Source organism: Rhipicephalus microplus, chromosome 1, assembly GCF_043290135.1.
Source record: "Rhipicephalus microplus isolate Deutch F79 chromosome 1, USDA_Rmic, whole genome shotgun sequence".
In the NCBI taxonomy this organism is placed as follows: domain Eukaryota; kingdom Metazoa; phylum Arthropoda; class Arachnida; order Ixodida; family Ixodidae; genus Rhipicephalus; species Rhipicephalus microplus.
In genome coordinates this window covers 286,309,106-286,336,555 of record NC_134700.1, presented here as the reverse complement: position 1 = coordinate 286,336,555, position 27,450 = coordinate 286,309,106, and the positions used below count along the sequence as shown (strand labels likewise).

Genomic DNA, 27,450 nt, shown 5'->3' with positions numbered 1-27,450 from the left:
TATTTACACAACATTTACACTGAGTTCCCGCAATAGATGTTTGACGCGTGTTGTAAAGACATACGCGGCGTCTATAAACATTCCTCTGCATGTTTCATTCATTAGCAGCGCCGCAAAGCACTCCACTAACGCACGTGATAGAGTGTTGTCGCGTATGTGAAAAGGTTTCAACCGACACTTTACTATAACAAGGTTTTCCCGTAAAAACTACATCACGTTTTTTTTTCCGCGGACTCTGGGTTATCACGCAATATGCTTCGGAGTTGGAGATAATCTTGGGTCGAAACTTGAACAAATTATAATCTTGGATCCCAAAATATAGGCCCAAGTTAAAGAGGTTTCCATGTTAACTTTCACTGCGTCATACTCTTTGCGCTACTTCGGATAACTGGCCGATTGAAATTCATTTGTCGCGATCAGTGCTTCAATATATCACTCGATTTTGATACTACAGCATGTCTGCACATATTTTTGTTCACCTTGGGTTTTGTTGATTAGCTTGTTCAAGTGGCTTTCATCGCTTCGTTATTTCTACGCTTGTGCTGTTAACTAGGAAATATCCGAACTATGATTACACCCCACCCTCCTTTTTTCCAGGCAACCACTCTTGATTACGAGAAAGCCGCGGAGGCACAGTGGTTATGGTGCATGCTCGGAGGCTGACCGAAGGTCGCGGGTTCGATTCGCGCTGCGGCATGCAGTGGCATTTTTCAATAGAGGGAAAATTACACAGGCCCATGTCCTTAGATTTATATGCACGTTCAAAAACTTCAGGTGGTGTAAATTTCCAGACACCTCCACGACGGCGCGTCTCATAACCACATCACGGTTGTGACTCGTGAATTCTCACAAATTATCATTATTATGACTTCTATCAGGTCGTTATGGTATATTGAATTGAATTGAATCTTTATTTTCATGCTTCAGACTACATGAAGGATAGCGGGAGTAAAAGCTGTATTAAAACAGCTTGACTAGCTCCCGCTACCTAAAATGAATGGGTCAGAAGCATTGGCATACAAATAAAAAAAAACATAGTATACAGAAATACGGTAATGTCAATCAATATAATTACATAATTTAAACGAAAACAGACACAGCAGTTCCCATGAAAAGGCTAAGTATGCATGTGTTATAGAATGCATAAGCGAGAAGCATGAGCGATAATGACGATGAAAACAAGTTAACCGAGGCTCACCAGCAGTGATTTCATCGAATGGGCTAGCTTGATACGAAGGACGGCGCCAAACAGGCAATCGAACGGAAAATTTCAAGGCCACGCTAACAGCCTGGAAAAGGAAGCAAAAGCGGCCGCCCTGGCAGCCCACACCCAAGCCATGTTGATGGAAGGAGGAAGGGCCCTTATCCGGAGCCTATACCACTTTCCGGCGGATATTTAGAGCCGCCGCTCGAAGATTCTGTTTACTTTTCCGCCACTGTCGACATCGTACACTCACGTTACACGGCAGCGTCGGTTAACCAACGTGGCGACGTCAAATACGCGGAAAAGAAAGTCCCCGACAAGCTTTACCGCAATGAAGATACGCTTATACAAGACTTCCAGGAGCGATGTATTAGCCAACACTACGTGGAATGCGCGCAAACGGTGTTACTGCGCCCCCTCTATGTTCATTTTTCCTTTTCTCCGTGGAAATAGTATTTCTTCGCCTAGTACAATGAATTGCGAATGAGGATGACGGCCCACCGTCCGGTGCACGAACCCTATACGTCAACGCAGTGGATATGCACAGCGCGCAAACAAATAAAAAAAAACGAATACAAATTCTCGGGGCGTTCCGAAAGCGGTGTCTGACCACAAGCCCACCTGCACAGGTGTATCCAGAGAGCGGAGAAGAGGGAAGGTTCAAACCCCCCGAAAATTTTTCAATTTCGCATCGGTATATACATACGCGCGCACGTAGACGCGCACGATCATGTCAAAAACAATCGTACACTCCCCCATCCCCCTTTTCCAAGAACATTTTCTTTCTTTACTACATATACCCAAAAGTTTGTGCCAACCTGTTTGCTTTAATCATATAGTGGTTTTGGGACGTTAAACTCCACAAATCAATCAATCAAACCTGTTTGCCTGTAGTATTACAGGTAAACAGGTTGACACAAACAACATAACGTAAATAGTTTCTTTTTTCCTAATCGCTCAAGGTTCATGCAGTACATTATGCTGCACACCGAGATGTGTGTTCGACAGCTTCTCTCTCTGCCCACTCCTTAAAGCGTGCGAAAACACGGGACAGGAAGGAGGTGGTAAATAAAACATTTACATTCCGCAGAAGGAAAGGGAAAAAAAAAGAAAGTACCGCGGAAGCGTCTCTTCCGGTCTGCGCGGTAGCTCATGGCTTCCCGGCGCTATTTCAAGGGCAGCACAGCGTCGGGGCGGGCCGGCACTGAAATAGACAGCCGCGTTACTGCCCCCCCCCCCCCCCATCGCTCCTGTCTCCACAATGTATCGGAGCAGCATCTGGAGGGACGAGACGACGTACGCGGGCTGCCAGCATCCACGCTGAAGTGCATTGACCCCGCCCTTGAAGAGCGACACGTAGTACGAAAACAGAGAATCGGCCAGATATCCTGCTAAACGGATCTTGTTTTTATTTTATTTATTTATTTATTTATTTAGCAATACTGCTAGCCCCAACATGGGGCCATAGCAGAGTGGGTGTACATAGTACAACAAAATCAACAGTACAATACTGCCGTCAACACAGAACAAAGCACTTCAAAGAAAAAAAAAACTAGTCATATATAAATTTTTCAAATGCCTCGATACTGGCTGTTTCAATAATTTTGCTGTCAAGCTCATTCCATTCTTTGGCAATGCGCGGAAAAAAGGAATATTTGAAAGTATTATTATTGAACTGGAAAGGAACGAAGTGTGTTTGCGACGTTGTCTGGTAGAGTAACCGGAAGAGAACTTTAAGTATTCACCTGTGGTACTATTTATTAGACCATTAACTATCTTAAAGAAGAACAACAAACGGGAAATTCTAGTATTCATCTCACAGCCGCTCCGCCTTGGTCTAAATTGTATCGTCGTCTTCGTTGTAGTACTAGTATTATTAGTGGCAGTAATAGTGGTGAGTAGTAGCAGTAGTAGTGGTAGTACTAGTAGTAATGCCCCGCCGCGGTGGTCCACTGGCCTGCGCGCTGCTGACCCGTAGGTCGCGTGATTGAATCCCGGATGCCGCGGCTGCACTTTCGATGCAGGCGAAAATGCTGTAGGCCCGTGTGCTCAGATTTGGGTGCACGTTAAAGAACCCCCAGGTGGTATAAATTTCCGGAGCCCTTTCCTACGGCGTCTCTCATAATTATATGGTGGTTTTGGGGCGTTAAACCCCACATATCAATCAGTACTAGTAGTAATAGTAGCAGTGGTAGTAGTAGGTAGTAGTAGTAGCAATAGTAGTAGTGGTGCTAACAGCAGTAGTAGTAGTATCACTAGTAGTGCTATGTTAGCAGTAGTAGTAGTAGCAATAGTAGTAGTAGTCACGAATGTCACGTGAACAGAGGGGGAGGGGGAAGTGACTAAGGAAACAAAAGAAAATGATGATACTAACTGATGATGCTCTTGACCTTGCCAGCCAATTACACACTCGCGAGCATACAGCTTTACTGTGCGAACCTTTTCACGGCGTGGCATTGGCTTTATTTTTCTTTTTGTTTATAACATCGTTCTCCTCACTTGAAGAGAAAGTCTGTCTCCCCATACGCGCTTGTTTTCTACGAACCACTTTTGTCAGAACTCTGTGAACTAAAGCGTAACAGTATTCTTTTGAACGTGTTTGGCAGTGTGGTATAACGATGGGTATTCGTGAGAGTGCAAGCGGCGGTTAAAGCAATGCATATTAACAATAAATCGTTCACTGGCAATCAATCATTCAAACTCCAATAACAATGAGCGATTGGTGTTCTTGCTTAGAAAGGTTGTCCGCGTTATTATTAATTAGCCGAATTTTATATAGGTCATTATATTCTTATCACTCATTAATTATTAGTGTAACTAACTTAAAGGAAAATAACTGCTACGAAGGCTTCAAGTGTGCATAAAAATCGCAAGGCTTTAAACATCACAAGTTTAGGTGATGCCGTATGGGAGGTATTCCGGGCTATGAGAGGGGCTGAAGTCAATCGAGGTCGCCCGAGACTCGTTAACGCGCAGCGTAAATCTTCATAGAGTGTATGTCGTTTTAGCTCGAACGTATACTGGCAGGTCATTCATTCCGGCGAGATGTAAAAGACGTTGGCAAAAAGACAACTGCAAACGACAACTCCTCATAAACGCTCTCTGCGGCACTACGCGAGATTTCACTCGATAGTGCACCTATAGCATTTCGTTCTTTTCTTTTTTGTATCACTTAGAATTTCGACGCCGTGTGTCCCGATTCTCCATTCCCACTTGCTGAGCTTTCTGTCTATAGTCTTAGCTATATTCGTCCTTAAAAACCAGATGGAACGAACCAAGCCAAACCGATACGAACTCGCAGCTCACGCCGGAAGAGTCTCGTTATCCGCCTTCATTTGCGCAGTTACGTCGCGTACGCGTTTGCCCAATATCTAGAATCCGACATCGCTATCTTGAAGTTTGTGTCTTCTTCGCACGTCTACCTGGAGTACGTGCAATGCGCATTCCTTCCGCACCACTCTGCGGGCGCAACCTCTAGGTTGCGTGCTATCACTCCATGGAGCGGCGGTAGTCGTATACACGGGGACATATAACGTGTGCCATCATGTCAATGCAAGCGTTGTTTTGCGTTCCCGGAAAACAACGCGCTTGTCCGCGTTACTTTCGAAGACAACGCAGGCATCTGTAAGACATTGAACTTTCTACGACGAGGTACAATTTCCACGATGTTAGTTTCTGACCAAATACCCCTACCGTACTAGCTGGTGTGTACATCAAGCACTGGCTGGGGTAAGTTGGCTGTAACCGGCTGGATAATGTTGCCAATTATTGACTAAATTACGCTTAATGCTGTTTAGCTGCTACAGTTAAAACAGTAACGCTGCCTTCGTAACCTTGATTTCAATTTTTTAACAATGCACTCCTTATCTCTACCCCAAAATACTGATGCACACCAATAAGCATGGACACAGCGGCGTTTGCCGCTAGGTCTACCATGTGAATATTCATCGGTCGACCTTAACAATCATACATAACATTTGCTGCCCCCTACATTTTTTTTTGTTTTATTCTCCACGCTTCCAGATGTGAAAATCATGTAGAAGTAGACACGTAGCAAATGTATTTGTACATACGCTCGACAGTTAATGCTGCCGAATAGCATATTACAGTAAACAATTTGTGTAACCTTAGAGGCGCTGGTTCGTCTCACGTGCGGCGAAGAAAAACAAAAACAAATACAAAAGCACGAAGAAGAGTTGTACGACCTAAAACCACTATGTGATTATGAGAGACGCGGGTATAGTGGATCGCTCCGGAAATTTAGACCATCTGGGTGTTCTTTAACGTGCACTGACCATCGCACGGGCTTCCAAACATTTCACCACCCCCAAAATGCGACCGTCCCGGCCGGCATCAAACACACGTCCTTCCGGCCACTAGCCGATCACCATAACCACTGATCCACCGCGGCGGACCAAGAAGAAGAAGAACGTATTCAGTGTTCGGAAGTTAATCCGCGGTGGCTATACTCCTTTCCAGCACACAGCTTCGTGACATTTTAACGCTCCAACTTATCTCTAACTTCAAGGAAGTCCGTCAAGTCCATCTTGCAGTGTTGCACCGCCGCAGCGGGGAGCCGATAGATGGCGTCGGTAAGGGCGGACGCGTGCGATTCCTTGGGCAGTGTACGAGAAATTATCATCCAACCCCGCTGTGCAAGAGGCGGCTTCGCTGACTGCGACCACCCTCGCTTCAGTTTCGTACGAATGCGCTTCTTCACGCCAGCTATACGTTCGCGCTGTCGTGTTTGTATCTTCGTTTTAAATTCCGTGCAGTGGAAGAGGTATATACGCACCTACTCGATCGTTCGCCCGACCGGTCTTCACCACGTGTCCAACCGCACCTCGACACCCACGGAGTGCAGCGCCACCGCGGCGCGGCGGGCATTGCCGCGAGATCGTGCAATGCACCGCGGAGAGCCTCTCTCGTTGCTTAAGCGGTGTAGTTACGAAACTAACTTTCGTTTCTTTTTATACGTGTGCGTGCGGGGAAGCATGCATTGAGCACCCACGATAACACTTTTTATGACCTTTTTTTTTTTTTCCTGGGAAGCGCGCGCAACTTTTTTGTGCGATGATCGGCGCAAACTACGCATTACACCTTCCCAAGAACAGTCAGTTTTCTTTGTGTTTTTTTTTTCTCTTCGCATATACAATAAAGGAACGATCAAATTCGCACGCGCTGGCACGCACAAAAGAAGAACGATGACAGCGCGAACATCCCTCGCTTGTAACACGCATTTCGGCCTCTCATTGTAAGCGACCCCTCTTCAACAGAACTGCCTCCGAGATCGGCATGCGCAAGCGAGTTCCAGACACCCGATAGCGGAAGCCATCAAAAATTATGCCCTGGCAGACGGCGCAATATGATTATGAAGCACGCTGTACGTTGGGGCCCCCGCAAAAGTGTTTACGACGCGGAGTACTTAAACGTGTACGTAAATTGAGGTACACGGCATTTGTTGTTGTTGTTGTTGTTGTTGTTGTTGTTGTTGTTGTTGTTGTTGTTGTTGTTGTTGTTGTTGTTGTTGTTGTTGTTGTTGTTTTGTATCTGGCATCCATCGTTATGCGGGCGTCGTGGCCAGGAGTCGAACCCACGCCCTCATGCTCGGAGGCGATAGCGACAAGAGAGGTGCGAGAGGAAAGGTGGAGGTTCATGTTCCTTCCTTACCCACTACAAAGGATGCTCGACGCTCTATCACGTGGTGTTGCTATCAAAAATAAAACACAAGAAAGTCTGGTTCGATCGCCAGGCAAAGAAAGGAATAGAGAAATGCATCACCACGACGTTATATTATATTTAAAAACCTAACGAGCTGGAGCAGTATCAGCTACCAGCGAATGTACCTCTATAGCGCGGCAAGAAAAAACAACAAAAAAAAAAGCTTCTGCCAAATACGTATATAGTTTGATGCGTGTAAACAAAACTCTAAAGTGATCCAAATCAAATCAACCCAGAACGGCGTATCCCATAGGCCTACGTACTGTTACTTTGCGGGATTAAGCCAAACCAAATCAATCAGTTGTACACTTCCTTAAGAGCAGAACACAAGCAAACATCTTATCCCCAAGCCAAACTCCTTTGCGTTCGAGAAACAAGCAACAAACTGCGCGGACCACGCAGGTGCGAAAACACGGTACGCAGGTCTATTGATTCATTTCGTTGGCTAAAAGAGGAAGAAACAGAAGGTTAGTCTCTGTGCAACAACTGGCAGTGACGAAATAAAAGAAAAAACAAACGCTTCAGTGAGTGACTCATTGCCGATTCCTAGAAGAGGCATTACGTGAAGACCTTCCTGCGTAATGGAAGTTCCTTTTTTATTGTTGTTGTTCAACGCTGGTCAGCGAAATGCAGAATCTTCAGCCCAGCACGTGTCTTCCCTCGGTAAATTCTTCGTAAGGTTTCGACGACCGATGCAACACACTGCCTGATCCATCACTCCACGTATACAGACAAGTCCACCATATTTGTGACGAAAAAAAAAAAGAATTAAGTAGCGCGCGTTGTTGCTGCTATTGTCTTCGTTGCTGTGCTGCGGTCGCTGTAGGTGTTGTTGTTGTTGCTGTTTGCACAAAATGCCACGAAAGTGCCACTTCCCTGAATAAGGCCGTTATTCGAGCTCATCCATTTAAACTACGAAACTAACTATACTAACAGACCTCCTTCCTTTTTTGACAACACCTTCAAGGTAAGTCCGAGACCTCTACGCCAACCTCGAGCCTTTCAAGAGAGGGCTTTCCTCAAGGGGTCAGTGGGCGATATTGTCGATAAACAACGCTATCGTTCGTTCACCTTGATGTGTCATCGACGGTCGCAACAAAAAAACAAACTGTATAACCTGACCTGGCCTAAGAAATACCTGTATGCCGTCAACAATACTGACATAAGCATATTTGAGTCATTCTCTGTTTTTAAAGAGCACATCACAGCCCCGCCGCGGTGGTCTAGTGGCTAACATACTCGGCTGCTGACCCCACAGGTCGCGGGATCAAATCCCGGATGCGGGGGCTGCATTTCCGATGGAGGCGGAAATGTTGTAGGCCCGTGTGCTCAGATTTCGGTGCACGTTAAAGAACCCCAGGTGGTCGAAATTTCCGGAGCCCTGCACTACGGCGTCTCTCATAATCATATGGTGGTTTTGGGACATTAAACCCCACATATTAATCAAAGAGTTCATCGCAAATACGAGACGATGCGAGTAACTTGCGCGACCTGAACCGTGCACGTATCGTTCAAGCGAAACGTCTGACGCACTATAACTTTTGGAAGCCACACGCGGTGTACATAAGCAAGTTCCTAAAGGAAAAAAAAAATATTGATGACAAACGCGGTAGCCTCGTCGACGCGGCTAGAATTACCAGCGAAAAAATAGCCTCACGTGCAGCCGACGCACGCTCAACTTGGCTGCAGCTTGCACCGATAAGTTAAGGGACGCGTAGTGTCGTTTCTGTGTACGAGGGCGGGCAGTCCAGCTGCAGGGGTCAAGAATCCGCCGTTCACGGACACCCGCGCGCACACCACGCTTTAACAGCCATAGTATATACACACTCGCCGAGCGACACATGTTTCTCTGAGATAAAAAGAAACAACGGAGTCCGCAGGAAATCTCACAATATTAGAGAGTTTTAGTACTGCAGAATAGTGCTACGTACGCATCACGCAAGCGCCTTGCGTTACGTAGCGTCCTTTGCCACTAATCGGCTTTTAGTACGCCGTAGTACCCACGTACGTAACGAGCGCGTGAAGCGTGTTGCGTCATCTGGTAGATCAAAATAGAAGCACGTGTTGTTGACAGTCAATGTGAGCCAATCCAAGTGTTATAGCCAGATTATGGCCATATTTCAAGCCACAGTGCCGGTCTGTGCTTGCCTTCGATGCCGCCATTTTGCAAAACGAAGTCTCGCGCTGTCGCGAACTTGTTCGAGAGCGGCGCGATCACCTCGTAAGTACGCACGCACGCATCTCATGCGTGCGTGCGTAGCGGCTGCGTACGTATCGCGATACGTGCGCGTTGCGGTCTGCGCATGCGCACTACGCAGAACGTGGCGTCCTTACGTACGCAACGCCGCCACGTACGCAGCGTACGCAGTATGAAAACTCTCTAATATTAGCTATAAGGGCATCCGTCACCCAATTGATCTAGCGGAAAGCCCACCGTCCTGTAACTAAGTTATACGTAAAGCCACCGCTTCACACTTTAAGCGGTATTTGAATGAATGAATGAATGAATGAATGAATGAATGAATGAATGAATGAATGAATGAATGAATGAATGTTTACAGCAACAAAAAAAGAGGAAATGGGGTTTCGAACGAAAAGCTAGGCGGGTAGCTCGATCTTGAGAAGCGCATGCACGAGGCCCGTTTCAAAGCTCCTGGGATGGAAACGAGACAAAGCTCGTTTCGGGCTTTTTATGTCAATTTCTGTGAGAACACGGAGTTTAATGGGGCCCGTGGCAGCACTGAGAGCGTGTTGTGCGCGCTATACAGCGCTCAGCGACTTAAACGCGACGCCCGGCTCGTTCTCGAGACGGAATCTGTTCCCTCAATCTAAGAGGTGTCCCTTAGCTTCCTCAATAGTTCATTCATTCATTCATTCATTCATTCCTTCATTCATTCATTCATTCATTCGAATTCATGTCAGCGTCAATTCCGCCTGTTACGATGACGGTCCTTTAAAAGGCGATCGGATTGTTCTGTTAACTATACGCTATTATAAAAAAAAAGAGAAAAGACACACATGCACTTAACTCGAAATAACGTTCAATGATGCTTCAACTAGGGCTAGTCGGTATATATGTCGGTGTTACGTTTCTCATCTTTGTGTAACAGCTGCAAACAGAACGTTACCGTACCAACCAGCCCCACTTTAAGCCTTGGAGACGTGATGGTGATAAAGCGTCTTCTCTATAGCTGCAAAGAACCTCATCAGCTGTATACTATATATTGTAACCGCGGGTATAGCGACAGCCAGAGATAAGGCGCAACAGCTGCGGCCGCCGCTTCGTAAAAGAGACGCGCGCTTGCGTAACCGATGGAAAACGTGTGTGCCTCGGTATAGGGCGCCGATTACGCAACTACGCCACTGGCCCCGGGAAAGAGCAAAGTGGCACCGCCGTTGCACCGTATGGCGCCCGGCCAGAACGGCTACGTCGTGGCGTCCCGACCGCGGAGGAAAACGCCGAAAACCACTGCCGACCCATGCAGGTCCTTTAGCAGATGGCGATCACCAGGCGGTTCTTCACAAAGTGGCGGACGCATTGTGTAAAATTTCGAATATTAAACGAACACGAATATTCGACGAACACCTTATTTTGCATCGACAGATGCATTTAAATTTTCTTTTTTTCCAAGAACAGTGGAAGAATGGAACCTTCTAAAAGACTCTATTTAAAGATTCACTTTGGTTGGTTTACTGTGTGTAAACAGTGTGTTGGGTGTGTAAACATGTACTTGTATGTTGAATTCTTTCCTTTTTTTCCTTTTCTACGTGACTTGAGTGCCTAACATGTACTTGCTACTTGTACCGTGCCCACCTGCCTTGACCTGAGAAGGTCTGCAGTATGCATTAAAATAAAAATAAATAATCAAATAAACGAATGGTAGGGGGTCGTAATAACAATAGAAAAAAAAAACACCGCAGTGCCCGTCCTTATCCCCGTTACGTCATCGTGGCGCCAATACCCCTGCATTTTGAACGAAGAGCGTCATCCAAACTTCTGGAACTCGAAATTCAACCAATATTCGAAAACCTTACATGGGGCCCACATAGGAAATCGAATACTACACATATATTCCTGCTTTTCTAGGGCTTGAAGCGTATACATGGCCTAATGAAAAATGGAAGGAAGACGCTTTGATCGTTCAGTATGTACAGTTTCCAGATTCAAACAGCGAAGCATTAACGCGGATTTCCGGCCGGTTGTTGGCTTTTCGATTCCACGGCACAAGCCCACATTTTTTTTTATTATTATTGACCAGCGTAGATAAAACGGTGTAGCATAAATCACGTATGCTCTGCCATTGTCCTAATATAAGTAAAAATAAAGCAAACATCAGACCGAACTCGGAATTCCGGAGGCATAAAAAAAAAAAACTTGATGCCAGACCCTTGACTCAATACAAACATCGGACGGTTTGCACTCGAAATTTCTAATACTCACAGACATCTTTTCCTTCAGCGACGACAAAAAAAAAGAAAAAAAAATGAAGCAGTTGGAAGACCGACAGCATCTACACTAAGACGCCATGGACGAGAGCGAGAGAGCTCTCAAGGCGTTGCTCTCTTTAATCTGCTGTGAACGATCCATCAGTTCTCTGCCCATTTCTCTCCTTTGTTATGTCTGAGGTCGAACGGTTCCACATAGCTCCAAAAACAAGGGCACCCACGCAGACATGTGCGCACCAATCGCGCGCTGATTTCTGAGGCTTCGCTCGCATATGTTTCCCCGGAGCGTCGTTATTCCGTGCGTCACTTGGGATTCGGTTTTCCCGAATATAAATGGTCACGTGTTCGATACTGTAAGTATCGGCACCATAAAGTAAAGAACGAAGAGACTGCAGAAGGACTGGTTTTTGGGCTATAGTTTGTGCTTGATGAAAATCATAATGTGTAGCGCAAAGAATGCAGCGGACACACGGAAGTGACTGCGTTTTCGATCCCTGCATTCGCTCCCTGGAACTGCACTATTAAAATCACCGTAAAGTATAAGCATTCTGGAAGCGATCCGACCTACATGCATGCAGTACACAAACTGCCCCGAATTTCGTGTCTTTCTGCGTCCGTGACAACCTATATAGGCTGATCCTGAATGGGGTGCCTTTCCAAAGCTCCGTGAGCATAACGCACTGAAGCGGACGTGAACTCGAGAACACGTATACGAACTAAACATTGGTGACTTTGTGTACGCAAGTTAGCGCTTGATTCTGCCGAGGAGGACGGCTGTAGCCGTCCATTTTGACTGTATAGCCGTCGAACGCCGGATATATGTCGCCTTTGATGAACGCGCGCACAAAAAAAAAAAAAAGATGACTTATGCGGACAGACAGGTGACTCATAAATACCCGCTTGCAGTCGCAACGAACGCGCACGTAGTGGTCATTTGTCCAAACGCTGCGACAAACGTCGCGAGGCTGTCCTAGAAAGCGAAAAACGGACGTTAATGGGATTCATCGGAATGCCCACGGCTCTCTGTGTGTACGAGCAGCACGCCGGACGAGTGCCCGCCGAGAAAACGTGCTACAGATCACTCTACACACAATGTATGCACTCTATATAGGCAACGCGATTCGCGTGCGGTGTTCATTAGGCAACAATAGGTCGTATACAAACGACGGGCTGTCATTGCGACGAGTATATATATACGTGCCGCTGACGGATGTTGCAGGATCCATACACGTGCTGTTATCGGCGAGAGTCCAGCCACTGAGCGCCGACTGAAGAACGATGAGAACACATCTTGCAAAGGGTGATCTGTCTCACTCCCTCCGCTCGCTCACTAACTCACGCACTCACCAACGCTGAGCAGCGTATAACGCCACCATCACTTAGCTTCTGTCACACCAATGACTAATTCGTGTCCCTGCATGCTCACACAGTGAACTACAGACAGCCCAGAATTAAATACACATATACTCACACAAGCATCTTAGAACAACAGCGAAGGCAGACATTGCACGATGCAAAAGCCTAAACTTGATGACGATAGTTATAGCGCGAGAACAAAACGTTATAGCGCGAGAACAAAACGACGAAACAGAGACAAGAAGTACACGAATTAGTACGTCGTTATGTGTCGTCGTTTTGTTCTCGCGCTATAACTATCGTCATGCCATACCAACTAGCCCAAGCAGCCACACTCCTAAACTTCACCGAACATATCACTATACTGTCTTTCAGCTGCTGCAGTGCCGCCTATATTGTGGAGCATTTCTCGTTTAGCACCGAGATTAAAACGTTGTTGATTTTATACTAAATAGAGTGTATCTATACAAATTTGATGCGCTTTCTGACCGGAAAGAAGTCATCGATGAAAAAGCAAATCCCAAAGCCACAGAATAGTACTATAGTTGTCTAATGCCTCGAATTTAAGATCCGGCAAGCTCCACAGCACTTGAAGCACTAGCGAAGCCAGGGGTTTGCCAACGCCCCCCCATCTCCCTCCTCTCAAAAACGTTTCATTTTTTTTAATATATGCAGGCACACATACAAACACACGCACTAGCATACGAGCCTCGTATGGTTAATGCCCCCCCCCCCCCGCCCCATCCCTGCGGGAAAAAAATCTGCCTACGCTATTGACTACAAACATAGCCAATTTATCTACATTTTACACTTTTTTTTTCGTTTTGAAAGGTATTTTTATGGCCTATCTCATTGGTGGAGCGCTCTCAAAACAACCCAAAAGTCATCAATACATATGAATTGGATGCCCATGCAGACAGCAAGCAGCAGTGTTCATGCTTATCTGTACAGCTCGACTGTGCGTTCATTGCGAGCGTTGGAGGCGCCTGTAATGTTGTTTTCCGATACTAGTGGTGCGCCACGGTAATTGAAAGTATAGCAAAAAGCGTTCGGCGCTAAGTTTGTACAGGTGTCTCCGTCAGCGTAAGATGGGTTTAGCGATAAACAAGCAATCCATCTTAGGGAGACAAGTAACTGGCAACCTGCCGAAAGCGTTTCTGCATTCGCGCCACTTGTCATGCGTGCGCTATTTATTGTCTACACATGTAGTATATGCAACGCGTGATGGCGATGCGGATAGCGTATGACAAGCGCATTACCGGTTACATACATGCGCAGCCTCTTTTGTACAAAGCCATGTGTCGGGGTCCATACACATAGAATTGCTTCACATTGCCGCCAGCTTGCGTATTATTCCCAAACCTTTGTTTTCCTTCGTGCAAACAGCGTTGATGGGAGGAGTTCACACTCGTGTAGTAAATGTGCATGTGTTCTCGACTCCTTTTCGGCGGTGAAAATGCTGTAGGCCCAGATTTGGGTGCTCAGATTTGGGTGCACGCTAAAAAAAAAAAACCCCAGGTGGTCAAAATTTCCGGAACCTTCCACTATACGGCGTCTCTCATAATCATATGGTGGTCTTGGGACGTTATACCCTTCATATCGATCAATCAATAGATCCCTTTCAGCGGTAGTAAACTACGCCCCACTCCATTTTCGAGATACAGTCGAACCCTTTTTATAAGAGATATGAGACAAAGGGGTATAACAGACACCAGTGTGCCTACAGTAAAGTACCACTTGATAAGAAAATGCATACGTGGTGCTCTGCTTATAAGAGACATCCCATATAAAAGACAAGAACTGCTGCCCGGATCAGTTCAACTGTATACCACACTCGTCCCACAAGAGGGTTTATTGTGGTTGAGAGAACAAACTGGGTGTGAACTTACATTTACCGGGGAAAATGCACGACCAAGCGAAAGCGGGGGTATAAGCGTTGGTGTTAAGTCAACTCCACTAAAATAAGTCCCGTCAGGGCATTAGACCTTTCCAAGCATCCCATAACGAAAAAAAATTGTACCCTTCAAGCCTCGTACTGTCCCCTTTAGTAATTTCTATTTTTTAACGTTCCTCTCCCGCTACTAACTTGCGAGATACAAAATCATAATTTAGCCACTTTGCGCGAGACATACAAGGACGACGCAAGGTTTATGACAAACGAGCGCGACCTAAGAACTGGTTTATTTCTGAACCTACATCTTATAAAGTAGCCAACATAATCTTCTCGGTCACTCGCGCATATAACAATCGGGCACATACAAAACATAGAAACTTAGTGCTCATATAACAATCAGGTACATACGAAACATAGAAACTTAGCGCTCATGGCAGGAAGGTATACAGTCAGGGAGTGAGCCTAAGATTGATTTCGATTATTGACGTGAAACATAGAGTATACAATGTGCGTGGCTAAATGGCAGCGTTAGGCATACCAAACCATGTTCCATCTCGGCCAACTTTCGTAAATCACACCGCGACTGACGGAGAAAAAAAAAGCGAAACACAATACCACGAAAAGTGGCGAATGACGTCACCGTCATGAAAAGGAGGTGTTCTCTGCAACGCATGCGTGCCACCTCCTTTGTTGAACCGAAAAACTGACTGCCCATCACCTCTCCCTTTATCTCTCCCTCTTTATCACGTTTCGGACTGTGGCCATCAGACTGCGCAATACGTACACAAGACGGCTTGTCACGCGACTCTTCCAACCAAACATAACCCAAACGTATAGAACTGCGCAACCTTACGTGACCACAGCCCACTATACTTTGCACGCGTGAAATTGTGCGACCAGTGGGTTCTTGCGATCACGCAAAGGCACCAAACTGTGCCACAGACTGTAGCTGCCAGTTCAACAGAACAACTAACAAACAAGCCAAGAGACAAGGCCTTTCCCGAGAAGACACGCAGTTCAAAAACGATTACCGCAGACGTGCGTCGTCACCCGTCATTATACATCACAGAAGAGACGAAGCGAAGAACAGTGTTGATAACGGCGCAATAATGGGTTGCACGGCGCCGAACTACAAGAGAGAGCATACATAATGAAGCCGCGCTGCTGACCCGCCCAGTTTCGGTGCGGAGGCGAAAAGCCTTACGCAGAAGGGCCCCGACTTCGCACGTTAGAGCGCGTATAAAGGCACAATACAAAGTATACGCGTAGGGTACAACTGAGACCTGTGTTTCTCCTCGAGGGAAACCCCGCGAAAGGGAAAAGCGGACCGTCACCAGAGAAGCCGCCAGAGAGCGGCGGGGACATCCGGCGGCGGGTATAGCGAAGTGTGCCCGCGGAATAATGGGGAAAATCGACGCCGCATAAAGCGGAGGATGGACGTGTGGTGATACAAAGCGGCGTCACGTTCGATATAACGCAAGATGAGATGCGCATGAAGGTGAGGTATATAGTTGTGACTTCTCCGATTTTCAATACCTGTGCAGGGGAAGTTCTCGGATGAGGCTATATATAGACGAGATAACGACGAATTTGAAGGCACGAAGTCACAGACCAGACGTGCCCCTGTTTCGACAATTTTACAGGAGCAATTCAATGACCTATATTACACTCGGACGACACCTTAGAAGTGACAGCATACGCAAGTATAGGCTTCGCGCACGAATCAGGCTCGTCACCCACCTCTGCAGTCTACAGTGTGTGGTTATGGCACTTGAAAGCTCGCCCGAAGGTCGTGAGTTTGAATCCCGGCCACAGCAGCCGCGTTTTAATGAAGGCAGAACATGGAAGCCCCGTTTGTTTGGATTTAAGAGTACGTCAAAGAGCCCCAGACGGTTGAAATTTCAGGATCCCTCCGTTATGACCTCTCTCATAATCGTTGCTGTGGGACGTAAAATCCCGACAGTTATCATTATTAAGGCTCGTCAACACACGTACTAGCTCGTATGTTATAACAAACAAACTCTTGGAGTCGGAGTTAAATATGGAATATGCGGTTATTCTCATAGCAGAAGAAAATCCTCATGTTAGAATACGCATATTGTGCTGGTTGGCTCATGATTTCCAGTAGAAAACAGCGCTAAAAGACTTTATAAAGGGCAGGAACCACCGTCATTTTATTGTGTGTTGATCCTTGAATTCGGGAGAGCTCTTCTTGAGGTCCAATTCCTGGTATATTAGGCCCACTATAGCACCTGTCGCCATTCGCTTGGGCCGATCATTCATTTTAACGATCTGTGCCCTGCGAACTTCTTCGAGGAACGATGCACGTACCGCCCTAAAGCGGTTCCCGACACCAATGCACCGTGCACACACACACACCATTCGAAGAACCTGCGAACGTTGACTTCTGTCGCGGTACACAATTGCATTCTAAAGAAATCTCTCTCCCTCTCTCTCTCTCTCTCTTGCGTACAGACGTAGCGAGCTTGAAATCGCGGAGAGGGGCAAAGTGTAGCCGTCCCTATTGTTTTCGTTCGTCCATTACTTCATTTCGATTCGGTTTTTTTCGTCGGCTGCTGCTCGTCTTCATTCATTGCGCTTTTTTTTTTTCGCTTCTGTTTCCGTACGCGTCCAACGGCGTTCGCGCGCTCTCTCTAAACTCGCGTGAAGTTGGGAAGGTAAAATGGAATGGAATGGTTAAGAATAGATGGAGGATCTGCGCGCCAAAAGAAAGAGCCACGGGTGAAAGGAGAAGATATACAAACCCAGACACGCGAGGGGCACATTTACAGATCACGTGGGAGTCACACAAATGATGTCGAGCTGCACCTTGGTAGCCCGCGCTGCCTGCCACGCCCCTACAAAAGATTGTCGACGTGCAAGAGTTCAGACGAAGACCGCGCCCATGCAGAACATAGAGCGCATGAGAGAGAGAAAGAAGAAAGCGCCAGCAAGCAAGGAACTTCAAGGTCACTCTCCTTTCACCTTTTCACGAATACGAAGGAAGCACAAAAGGATATGCAGCAGCAGTCGACAGGCCCTGTTCCGAGCCGCGGTGGCAGAGCGGCGATCGACAAGGAGGAAAGACCCTGCGGTGCGCCGGCCGCTGCTTCCCAGAAAAAAAAGCCGCCGACAAACCGGGAGGGAGGGTGGTGGGCATGAACTGGAAGCACCGGACTTCACGCGCTGCGGGGCAACGCCATCATCCACCCCTTTTACCTGCTGCGATCGCCAGTCGTCGTACATACAGAGCAGGGCACGTGACGGTTATGAAAGCCTCCCTTTCGCGAAGGAAATGCGACGAACGCATACATGCAGCATACCACACGGAGCTGTACGAAATGGATCACCCACACACGCTATCAAGAGACCGTAGGGGTTCAACCTAGCCTGAACGCAGCTGAACCTCCAAGTGCCACAGCCCGCTCTTCTGTAAGCAGCGGGTAATTCATTAACTGGAACGCACGGGTAAAACTCGTTCCTATATACGTGCGGGAAAAGCAGCGTCGGGCCAATTTGTCGGCTTACGGGCATCAAACTGGCCTCTTGTACTTCCGTTACATGCAATGACGTCGCTAACTTAAGAGCGGTGACACATCGTGAAGTAACTTCACCTATAAAACTCTCCTTGACTCAAGCAAAAGGGAGAAAAATTCGTGTGAATATAAACGAGTAACAATCAGGTGGCACGCGACTTAATAAAGACGCTGTCAGGAGAAGGCATGAACCGAATCGTTTCACAAGAACCGGCCAGGACTTGAAGAAGAAGTGAAGAATGTCACCTTGGGTGACGTGATGTAAAAACAGATCAGCCTCGGGATTTGAATGTGGGGAGGTCAACTTCACGCATACAACGTATGTTGTAACGTATATTCAACAGCGGTTCTCGTGTTACAAGCGTATATAGTTAATCGATCTTCACCTGAAGCGGGCATCACATATCGAGAGCGCTATATTGGCTCACGTATATAGAGTAAGCTTTGGGTAATACGTACTTGCGAATTGACAAAATATAAGTTGAGAGTAGAGTATACGGAGCAAGATGCGGAAGTAAGAGCGAAAGGCACAAATACGATAGCGTTGGGATCCCATACACCAATTAAAGAATGTCAGGTTCGGGGGTTCAAGCGTCACTGTGCGAAGAACCACTTTCCTTTGTTCTTCCCCGTCTGTTTTTTTTTTTTTTTCTCGCTGTCGCGGAAAAAAATGCGACAATCCCGAACCAACAAAAAAACTTCGTTCTAGCCGACCGCGAGGTTGACACAGATGTTATGACCAGCAGGTGTTTCAGAGCAGATTCACGCCTGCCTGTTTCCCGCTTTGCGCAATCGGCTTTCCGTAACGCTTATACGCAACGTCGAAGCTCTATACAGTGGCGAAGTGCGTAGCGTCAATCACCATCACGTTTAAACCGATTACGCCCTTCTTGTTTTTACAGCGGATCAGGCAAAAAGGGTCCTGGCTACGCTGCTTTCAACGAGTAAAGAGAACTGAGAAAGCGACGTCAGTACAAAACTGGGCCCGTATTCGCAAAAAAACTCTTTACGGTAAGATTTTGTGTCAGAGAACATTTCAGCCAATCACGGTACTTCAAATATCGTTAGCGAGGCCGGCTGAACAGTGGAAAAGCCCATTTACGATAGAGGAGTGTTGTGAATTCGGCCCCCCGGTACCTCCCCACGGCAATTGTATTCAGGCCTATTCCACCCATATTCACACGCGGGGTAAGTCCGCTTTCTGGCCACATTCAATCACCGTACCGACTCGTTTACTATCAGCTAATGGTTACATACGTTGGCTAAACGGTTGCTGATTTGATTGATTGATTGATTTGTGGGGTTTAACGTCCCAAAACCACCATATGATTATGAGAGACGCAGCTAAACGGTTGCTAATGTTGAATGATATCTTTATTATATCCTCATCATACATCTGCGCATACAAATTGTCTTTTTTTTATTTAAGGGGGAGGGGGTGAAGGAACCCCTCTCACCTTAATATCTAGGCTTTGCATTGCGCACACATCGTAAATACCGAAGTGCGACGGGGTTGTGAAGAGGGGGAGGAGGGGGATGCTGCGCTGAAACATTTCTCACTGCAAGCCCCCCTCCCCCTTAATGAACCCTGTAATGAGTATTGCAATCATCGCTTTGTCTGTATAATTATTTCCCTGTGATCCTTCGTCCGCTCAAAATTTGTGAAGGACTCAATCTAAAGAAAAATAATGAAATAGAAAGAATAAGCGACTCGGTAGTGAAGTACACCAGCGGTCATATCCGCTTGCATAATAAGCGGAACTGGTCCCCTCCGACCCCTGGCGGGGGCAGGTAAAGACAGGGGAGAGTAGCGAAATTTTCGGAATCGGGTTCATTTATAACGCGCCCTTTCACTGGTCGTGGATTCGAGAGAGAAAGGCTTCGCCGCAGGGGAGAGGATGGGCGTGGACTGCTAAAGGGTAAGATGCCACGTGAAAATGGGGGAATGAAGCTTACAGAGGTGGAAGGTGAACAAGAAGAGGGCGATAGTGGGAGAGAGTATGGGACGGCAGAAGATTAGACGCCGAAAAAAGGGCCAAGTAAAGAAAGCAAATAAATGTGCAATCGCCCAAAACGGGAAGACGGCGACCGGCGTTCGACGAGAGTCTCTCTCTCTCTTCCTCGCGGCGTGTCACGTGCTCGATCTGCACCTGACGAGACAAAAACAAATAGTGACCCGCGCCGGCCAAAGCAGCCAGCTCGGACCAGAAAACGTTGGAAGAACCCTGGGGGACCGCTCCGGCCTTAGGGGCGAGAAGAAGGAGGCAGAAACGGGAGAAGATCATGCTCTCTGCTGCTTGGAATAAAAATAAGACGATGATATAGGGGTGTACGCATAGTGCGACGGCGCTTGCTCGACATTGGGTTCGGTGCGGCGCTACGAAAGATGACGAATCCGCGGCGTGCTATACACCCTGCGTTCGAGGGAAGGGTGTTTACGCCGATTGGGGAACGCGTGGCACTTAACGAGAATTCATGAACGGCCAACTCGTTCGAGAACGGACGAACCGTAACTGCACACAACTTTTACTATGCAGTGAGGGGAAAGCATTCCGTGCAATCGGACAAAATGCGCGCGGCTTTCCGTTAGCGCTGCACGCGACGAAAACTCCGGCAGACCACGGTGGCCGAAAACCACTTCTACCGTGTCCTCCAGTATATAACACCTCGCTGTACGCTCTTTTTTCTTATGAATGCACTATATAGAGCGCTGCGACGCTTTCCATCATTCACAGGGTGACACAAAGCGCAAATACAGTGGAGGGCCAGTGTAGGAATAGCATATCACGAGGAAAAAAAAAAGATTATAGAGGCCAAGGGCTGCACCGCTGAAGGGAACGGGCCGGCTTTGCAACCTCATCGACTCCTTGCTGACACCCACCCCAGAATGCATGTCATTTGTGATGGCGCTGCCAAAGTTAGCATTGGCGCGACCACAGCCACGTAGAACATTTCCCTTAGTCAGGAGAAAAAGTGATGTATTTTTTCACCACGGGTTGGTCGTGTCCCAAAGGAACTATCAGTAAAAAACGGTTGAGCACGTTTTACGGACGTATGGGAAATGGAAGATGCATGTAGTATGTAGGGGGAAACTGCACCTTCCTATCTACGTCTGGAGCGAAATTAATGACAGTAGAGGAGATGGTCTTGACGATGACGCTGTTTTAAGGCGGAGTGAGTTTTTGTTGTTGTTCAACCTGAGTCACTCTGGCGTAGTACGCACCACGCATGGATATTCAGCCCTACATGGTAAACTAACGCAACTATCACCAACTAAGTTGGTGATAGTTTCACCAACTGCCAATTTTAGATTGACTGCATAAAAAAGCAAGAGACACGTGACCACCTTTTTTCAACACTAACCTCCTCTGAAAACGCTCTCTTCACTTCCGTGACCACTATAGGCCTTCTTGCATATGCTTCAAAGAACAAATATGAAAACAGAATGCATATCGTAAAATCCACCTGCAAAACACGACTGCGTCATCCGATGAGAGCTGTACGCACTTTGGTAACAAAAACTAGAAAAACGGCAGATGCCACGTGCCTTGGGAATAACGTTACGCGAAGCATGCGGAGGGGAGCTAGATGACCACGCTGTAATTTTTCTTCTAGCGATACGTTATGAAATGACGTTAAATGTATGTACAAATGCTGCACGCATAGACGTATGTTGAACAGCCGCAGATGCTTATATATTCAGTTGTTTGCACTTGTGCAATTCTGTGAATAGCAACATTAGTATTAGCAACACCAGAAGCGATAACCTGAAGAATCCTATATCCCTGGACACTGATACACAAATCAACTTCAGCGCATGGCACTCAACCACAATTAACGTTAAGCCGATCTGGCAGCTGTATCATGGGAGTACATATCTAATGTTTAAAACATTGAACAACCGGTACATGCAACCACAGTTGACGTAGTACTTCCGAAACCTGGCATGGCTCTGTGGTAGAATACTTGATTACCACGCAGAATGGTTTGGTTCAATTCCTGCTGGGACCCTTCCTGTTCGTCATGTCAACGCTGCCGACGTCAGCTTTTTTTTAGCGCCCACGCATTACAATTACCCAAGTCTGTTCTCGCCGTTCTTGGGTAGATACGAACTTTTAATCAGCTGTGGCACATACCCACCCATGCGTATGTGCCGCTGTCTGGCGGTAAGTGTTTGACGACGTACGCGACGGGATTGTGACACTATTCATGTCTTGAACAGCACGTGATATTGATCAAACCATCTTACCCTCCTGCACTAATTTTGGTTCTCGCCAAGTTAAGGGGGGAATCACGAGAGCCCCCAAACGTAAGAGGTGATAGATAGATAGATAGATAGATAGATAGATAGATAGATAGATAGATAGATAGATAGATAGATAGATAGATAGATAGATAGATAGATAGATAGATAGATAGATAGATAGATAGATAGATAGATAGATAGATAGATAGATAGATAGATAGATAGATAGATAGATAGATAGATAGATAGATAGATAGATAGATAGATAGATAGATAGATAGATAGATAGATAGATAGATAGATAGATACCAAAAGAGCTTGCAGTACGCAAAGAAATGCTTCGCATTTAAAAAGGCGTCCCAACTTGAACATTGCTAAGACACATTGGTGGGCTAATTACTTTGCATCCATGATGGGTGAGAAATCGTGACCGACAAGCACTGGTAATGCCTGTCGAGCTTACTCACTCTTCTTGGACGCAACTTGAGAACAATAATTGCACATATTGTTTCGTCTGAAAGTAGATTTACGTGATGAAATATAATAATAAATAAATAAAGCGCTACATGACTTGTTGGGTGACACTGTCTCCCAGCAAGTCATGTTCACGGGAGTGAACATGAATATCGGAGCTTGAGAGGAAGCGAGACTACCTCCTGTGCTGCATCTGAAGAATATATGTGTAACTACCGTCAGTGCTTCAGATTTTCTAACTCACTCACTACCCTCATGAGCATTTAATTCTTTTTTTATTGCGTGGTGCACAATAAAGAAGATGTTCTGGCGCGCGTTATCATCATATATATATATTGAGGGTGCAAAACATGCGCCACAGAGGGTGTAAAATGTGTTACTAAAATGTATTACTTTTTTTGTATATGTACCTTATATGTACACTAATGCACCGTGCGTGGGCTGTAGGTATTGTAAATAAATAAATAAAACGCTAAACTTTTATTTCGACAACCTTTACAGAATTCTGTTTCAGCGCTTTTCTGTAATTCAGAAAGTCTCGACTTCCACTCTATAATTTAATTACTCGAGATAACAAATGTACGCCTCTGTTTATACACACAAAGAAATAAAATAGCCTATCTGGTATACCACGCATACATATTTTACACTTTAGAGCTGCTGTCTACACAGGCATACTCTAGTCGTGATAGCATGCATGGTATTTTGTAGTGAATCTCGAAGTTTTAACTTCAACCAACGCATACACATCCCCGGCGCAGGCATTCTCAGTAGTCAAATGCTTAGGCAAGTCTGCTGGTGAATATAGTGTGAATATAAGAATGCATTCTGGGATAACATTACGAATATTGCTCACGTGCGAAGTAGCGCTAACGAACTGTCTTCCGCGTTTTACTTTATTTTCTGCACACAATCCTCTTCTAGATCCCTTCGCAGAGAAAATATACTGAATCAATCTCCACGTTTAAAAAAAAAGGAACAAAGGCTGTTCCATGGTGTATTTCCCCGACAAATGCGAACCACACAATCTCTCTCCTTTTTTTCGGTATTCTATATAGGGTGCCCCTGCTAACATGAGCCAAGCTGTACCGCGTTTGTTTTGTTACACTTTGTTTCCCTACTATACAGATCACCAGTACAAAAGTTTGTGTTAGTAGCGATAAAGAACAGATGACTGAACACTATATAGGTCTCTACACTGTATGTTAGGCTACTTGTTCTAAGTTGTTTCTCCTTTATAAGCTTGAAATACATTAGCTGGGATACTCCGCGTAGCGGATGATGGCAACCGGACTTAACACTAAAATTCTTTTTCAGGGAAATGGGCGAGATACGAGCAGGTGACTCGAAACGCTTATGTGCACGTTGAAAACGGTTTTTTCTTTTACTGTTTTGTTGTGTACATCGAAGCGCTCGTGTGAACATGTTCTTGTTATAGTTTCCGTTTAAACGAATGAAAAACGAGAAATGAACTGAGCTTGCGCACAGTGATGGGCGACCGGAGGGGGAGCAAGGGGAGGGAGGGGGCTGCCCACCTTAGAATTTCGGATAAGTTTTCTATGCAGTAGCAACAAGCTGGGCAGCTTGATTAGCACGCTTATTAGGCCACGCATATCTGCGTGAAACGCCTTACACGATTGCCAGCAACCTTTTCACGTTACACACTATGAGTAATCATACTGGTGATGTCACAGCAAAAGCAGCTGGCTAATCTTAATAATCCTCCTCCCCCTCTCTATCTCTCTGGATGCACCCTTCTGCAAACAGTTCTGTGAGCGTCCTTGTGCACAGCGGACGATAAGCAACGCTACATAGCTGTTTCAAACACGTCATAGTTCCATGTCTCATTTTCCTTGTTTTTTTTTTTTCTCGGGCAAGCTGCCTTCGGATAAGCAAGTGAGAAGCGGAACCGGCGGTGCGGTAAATGTGGTATGCCTGTATACACTCCATAACTGTTTCGTTGAACTGAACGGGAATAAATTTAAGCTGCTCATGACACTTGCATAAAGGATGTCATTCTTATACCTAAAAGAACGGGAGACAGTCGTAAGCGGTTTACATATTTCCATTTCATCGACGACACAGGCGGCAAGCTTATTCGCGGCAAAGCACGGTACCACGGACTAGGGGCGGCACGCGGACAAGAAAAGTACGAAAAGCGGAGGGAGCGGCGGCCGCCATTCAGTAGCAGACGACAACGTAAAAAGCGGACCGCTTTTCCTCCTCACCAATGGGCGGCGTGGCTGCAGCGGAGCACTCAAGACCGCATGCTTTGGAAAAGGCCGTCGCCGTTTCTTCCTAAGCAAAAAAACCACGCTTTAAAAAGAAGATGGGGAAAGAAGAAGGAAGTGCACGCTCTCAAACTGCCCTTGTCTCCCACTCTTTCTCACGACAGCGCGTAAAGGGCGAAGATATGAGGGACCTCGTCGCGCCTTCGTTCGCTTGAATATTCGCGCCCGCGTTGGCATCACAGCGACTTCAGCGACGCGTTCGGAGTTGCTGTTTTTCCACCCAGACAGCTGTGTGTGTGTTCGCGTTACGGCGTGTCGGACAGACGACGTAGACGCAGCTCGATGTACACGTCGTTCCAAGACCAGCTTTCGTTTTTTTTTTTTTTTTTTAAGGAAGCAACGAGAAGGATGAACACGTCGTGTTGGGGCCGCTTTTTTTTTTTTTTTTTGTCACTACCTCGCTTTCGGCGCATCTCACTCTTTCGCTGCACCTTTCGTAACAGGCTCAATTCTTTTTTTTTTCTTTTTTTTTATTCGTCGTGCGCCTTCCTTTCGAACCTGCGATCGTAATCCATTCCTTCTCGCTCCTGCCGGGTTTCGGCTTGTAGGAGAGAGAAATCGGATACGTAGACGGTCCTCGCAGCTCGCGCATGTGGTCGGGAAAAGAAAGCGCGAGAGAGGGAGAAAACAATAAATGGAGGCGGACGGGAGGGGGGGGGGGGGGGGCATGAAAACGTCCCGGAGTGGTTGTGGTGGCAAGAGGGTGGAACTGCTGGTTTCTTCGAGCGTGGCACCGCGGCTGCGGATAGACGATAATAAAACACACGCGCGAGAACCACATCCCTCGATCGTCGGCCCAGACAGTGGTGGAAGCTCAATGAGTCGGCGGCAAGGGGAGACGACGGGGTGAAGGCCAGGGAGCTTGCTTGCGCCGCGTACCGGCATTTTGAACGGTCGACAGCGGCTGAAACGAGTTGCGGAGGGTGAACTGGCGAGCATGAGCCAGTCTCTGTATCGGATTACGCGATCCCTACCAATGAACGCGAGAACAATAAATGGGGAAAAAAGACGGATCAAAAAGTGGCGAAGGAAGGTGTAGCTACGCTGTGATGAGAGGCGATGCTGAGTCTACAGCTGCTCACCTTCTGGTCCGGCATCAGCGTCAGCGTCGCGTTGTGCAGTTCGTCCAGCGTGGGCCGCTCCATGTGTCCGTGCACCGACATGAGGTTCCGGTAGTGGTCGAGCCGCGGCAGGGCTTCGCGCGTGTAGTGGCGTAGGCTGCGCACGTTGTGCGTGTCGTACGAGCAGGCGTTCCATGACTGGCCGTCCGGCTGGCCGTCACCGTCCTGGTCGAGATCGTCCTCGCCGTTGCTGCTCTCGCCGTCCGAGTGCTTCTCGACGGCAAAGTCCACCTTGGCGACCTGGAAGCGCGACTGCTTCTTGCTCGGGTTGTCCTTGCGGTCGTCCATCTTAATCCACTCCTCGTTCTTCTCGGCTAGCGAGGATCGCTCCATGTTTTTCGTCGACACGCGACGAAATCGCTGAGGGCTCCTCTTTTGCGCTCGCTTGGCGCCGGCGAAGCTCGCGATCGCTCGACGCCGCAAGTCGTTTTTGGCGCTGCGCTGAAGCAGACGATGGTTATATAGTCAGGCCTGCTCTGCAAAAAACGGATGGAAAAAAGTGATGCAAAGAGAGAGGGCGCTGTAAGTCGGTCAATGCTATTGTGACGACATTAGGTTAAAACAAACAAGTACGCTCTCCCTTTCCCGTCGCCCTCAAGAAAAGGCACTGCCCAACCCCTAATTTTTGTTTGTTTTTATTTTGCCTTTTTTTTGCTTTATGGCAGCGATGCTTCAGCTCAGAAAGAGACACCCGCGGCGACGTCAGTCGTCACTGACGCCTCAAATGCTGCTTCGTGACTGTTGAGAGGACTCCGAAGAGCGTAACAGCGACCCATTCACCGTGGAGACACCCCGCGTTTTCTCCTTAATTAACCTTCAGGCCGGACCTGTCACGCTGATTGTCAGTGACATATCACCAGTCACCGACCCTTACATAGCTGTGCTCGAAGTGGCCCTGCAGCTTGTGTGGTTTAGTTAAGTCACGTTTTCTTGACTTTTTCTTGCGGGCGAAACGTACCTGCATTCCATCTAAAGATGACAGCCGTCGGGGGAAAAAATTGGCACAGAATATTCAGCAATACTTACGGCAAGGGCGTTTGTGCATCTTCGCGCGGGCATGACGCTTCTTCCTTCTTCAGCACGCAAGCGTGAACATGTGCGTCCAATGCGTGGCGGTTTACCATACGCTATAAAATAAAGAGCAATGTAACAAGTTCAGTA

The 27,450-nt window shown here is 47.0% G+C and overlaps 1 protein-coding gene across 1 annotated transcript in view; it reads right to left on the bottom strand.

Moving 5' to 3' along the window:
* The window catches only part of LOC119188309 (solute carrier family 12 member 2), a 132,346-nt gene extending 105,608 nt beyond the window's left edge, over positions 1-26,738 (bottom strand). The window contains exon 1 of the mRNA XM_037436282.2: positions 26,251-26,738. Within this exon, the coding sequence (XP_037292179.2) occupies positions 26,251-26,622 (372 nt within the window). The 5' untranslated portion in view covers positions 26,623-26,738. The remainder of the gene's footprint in view (positions 1-26,250) is intronic.
* Positions 26,739-27,450: the final 712 nt, after the last annotated feature.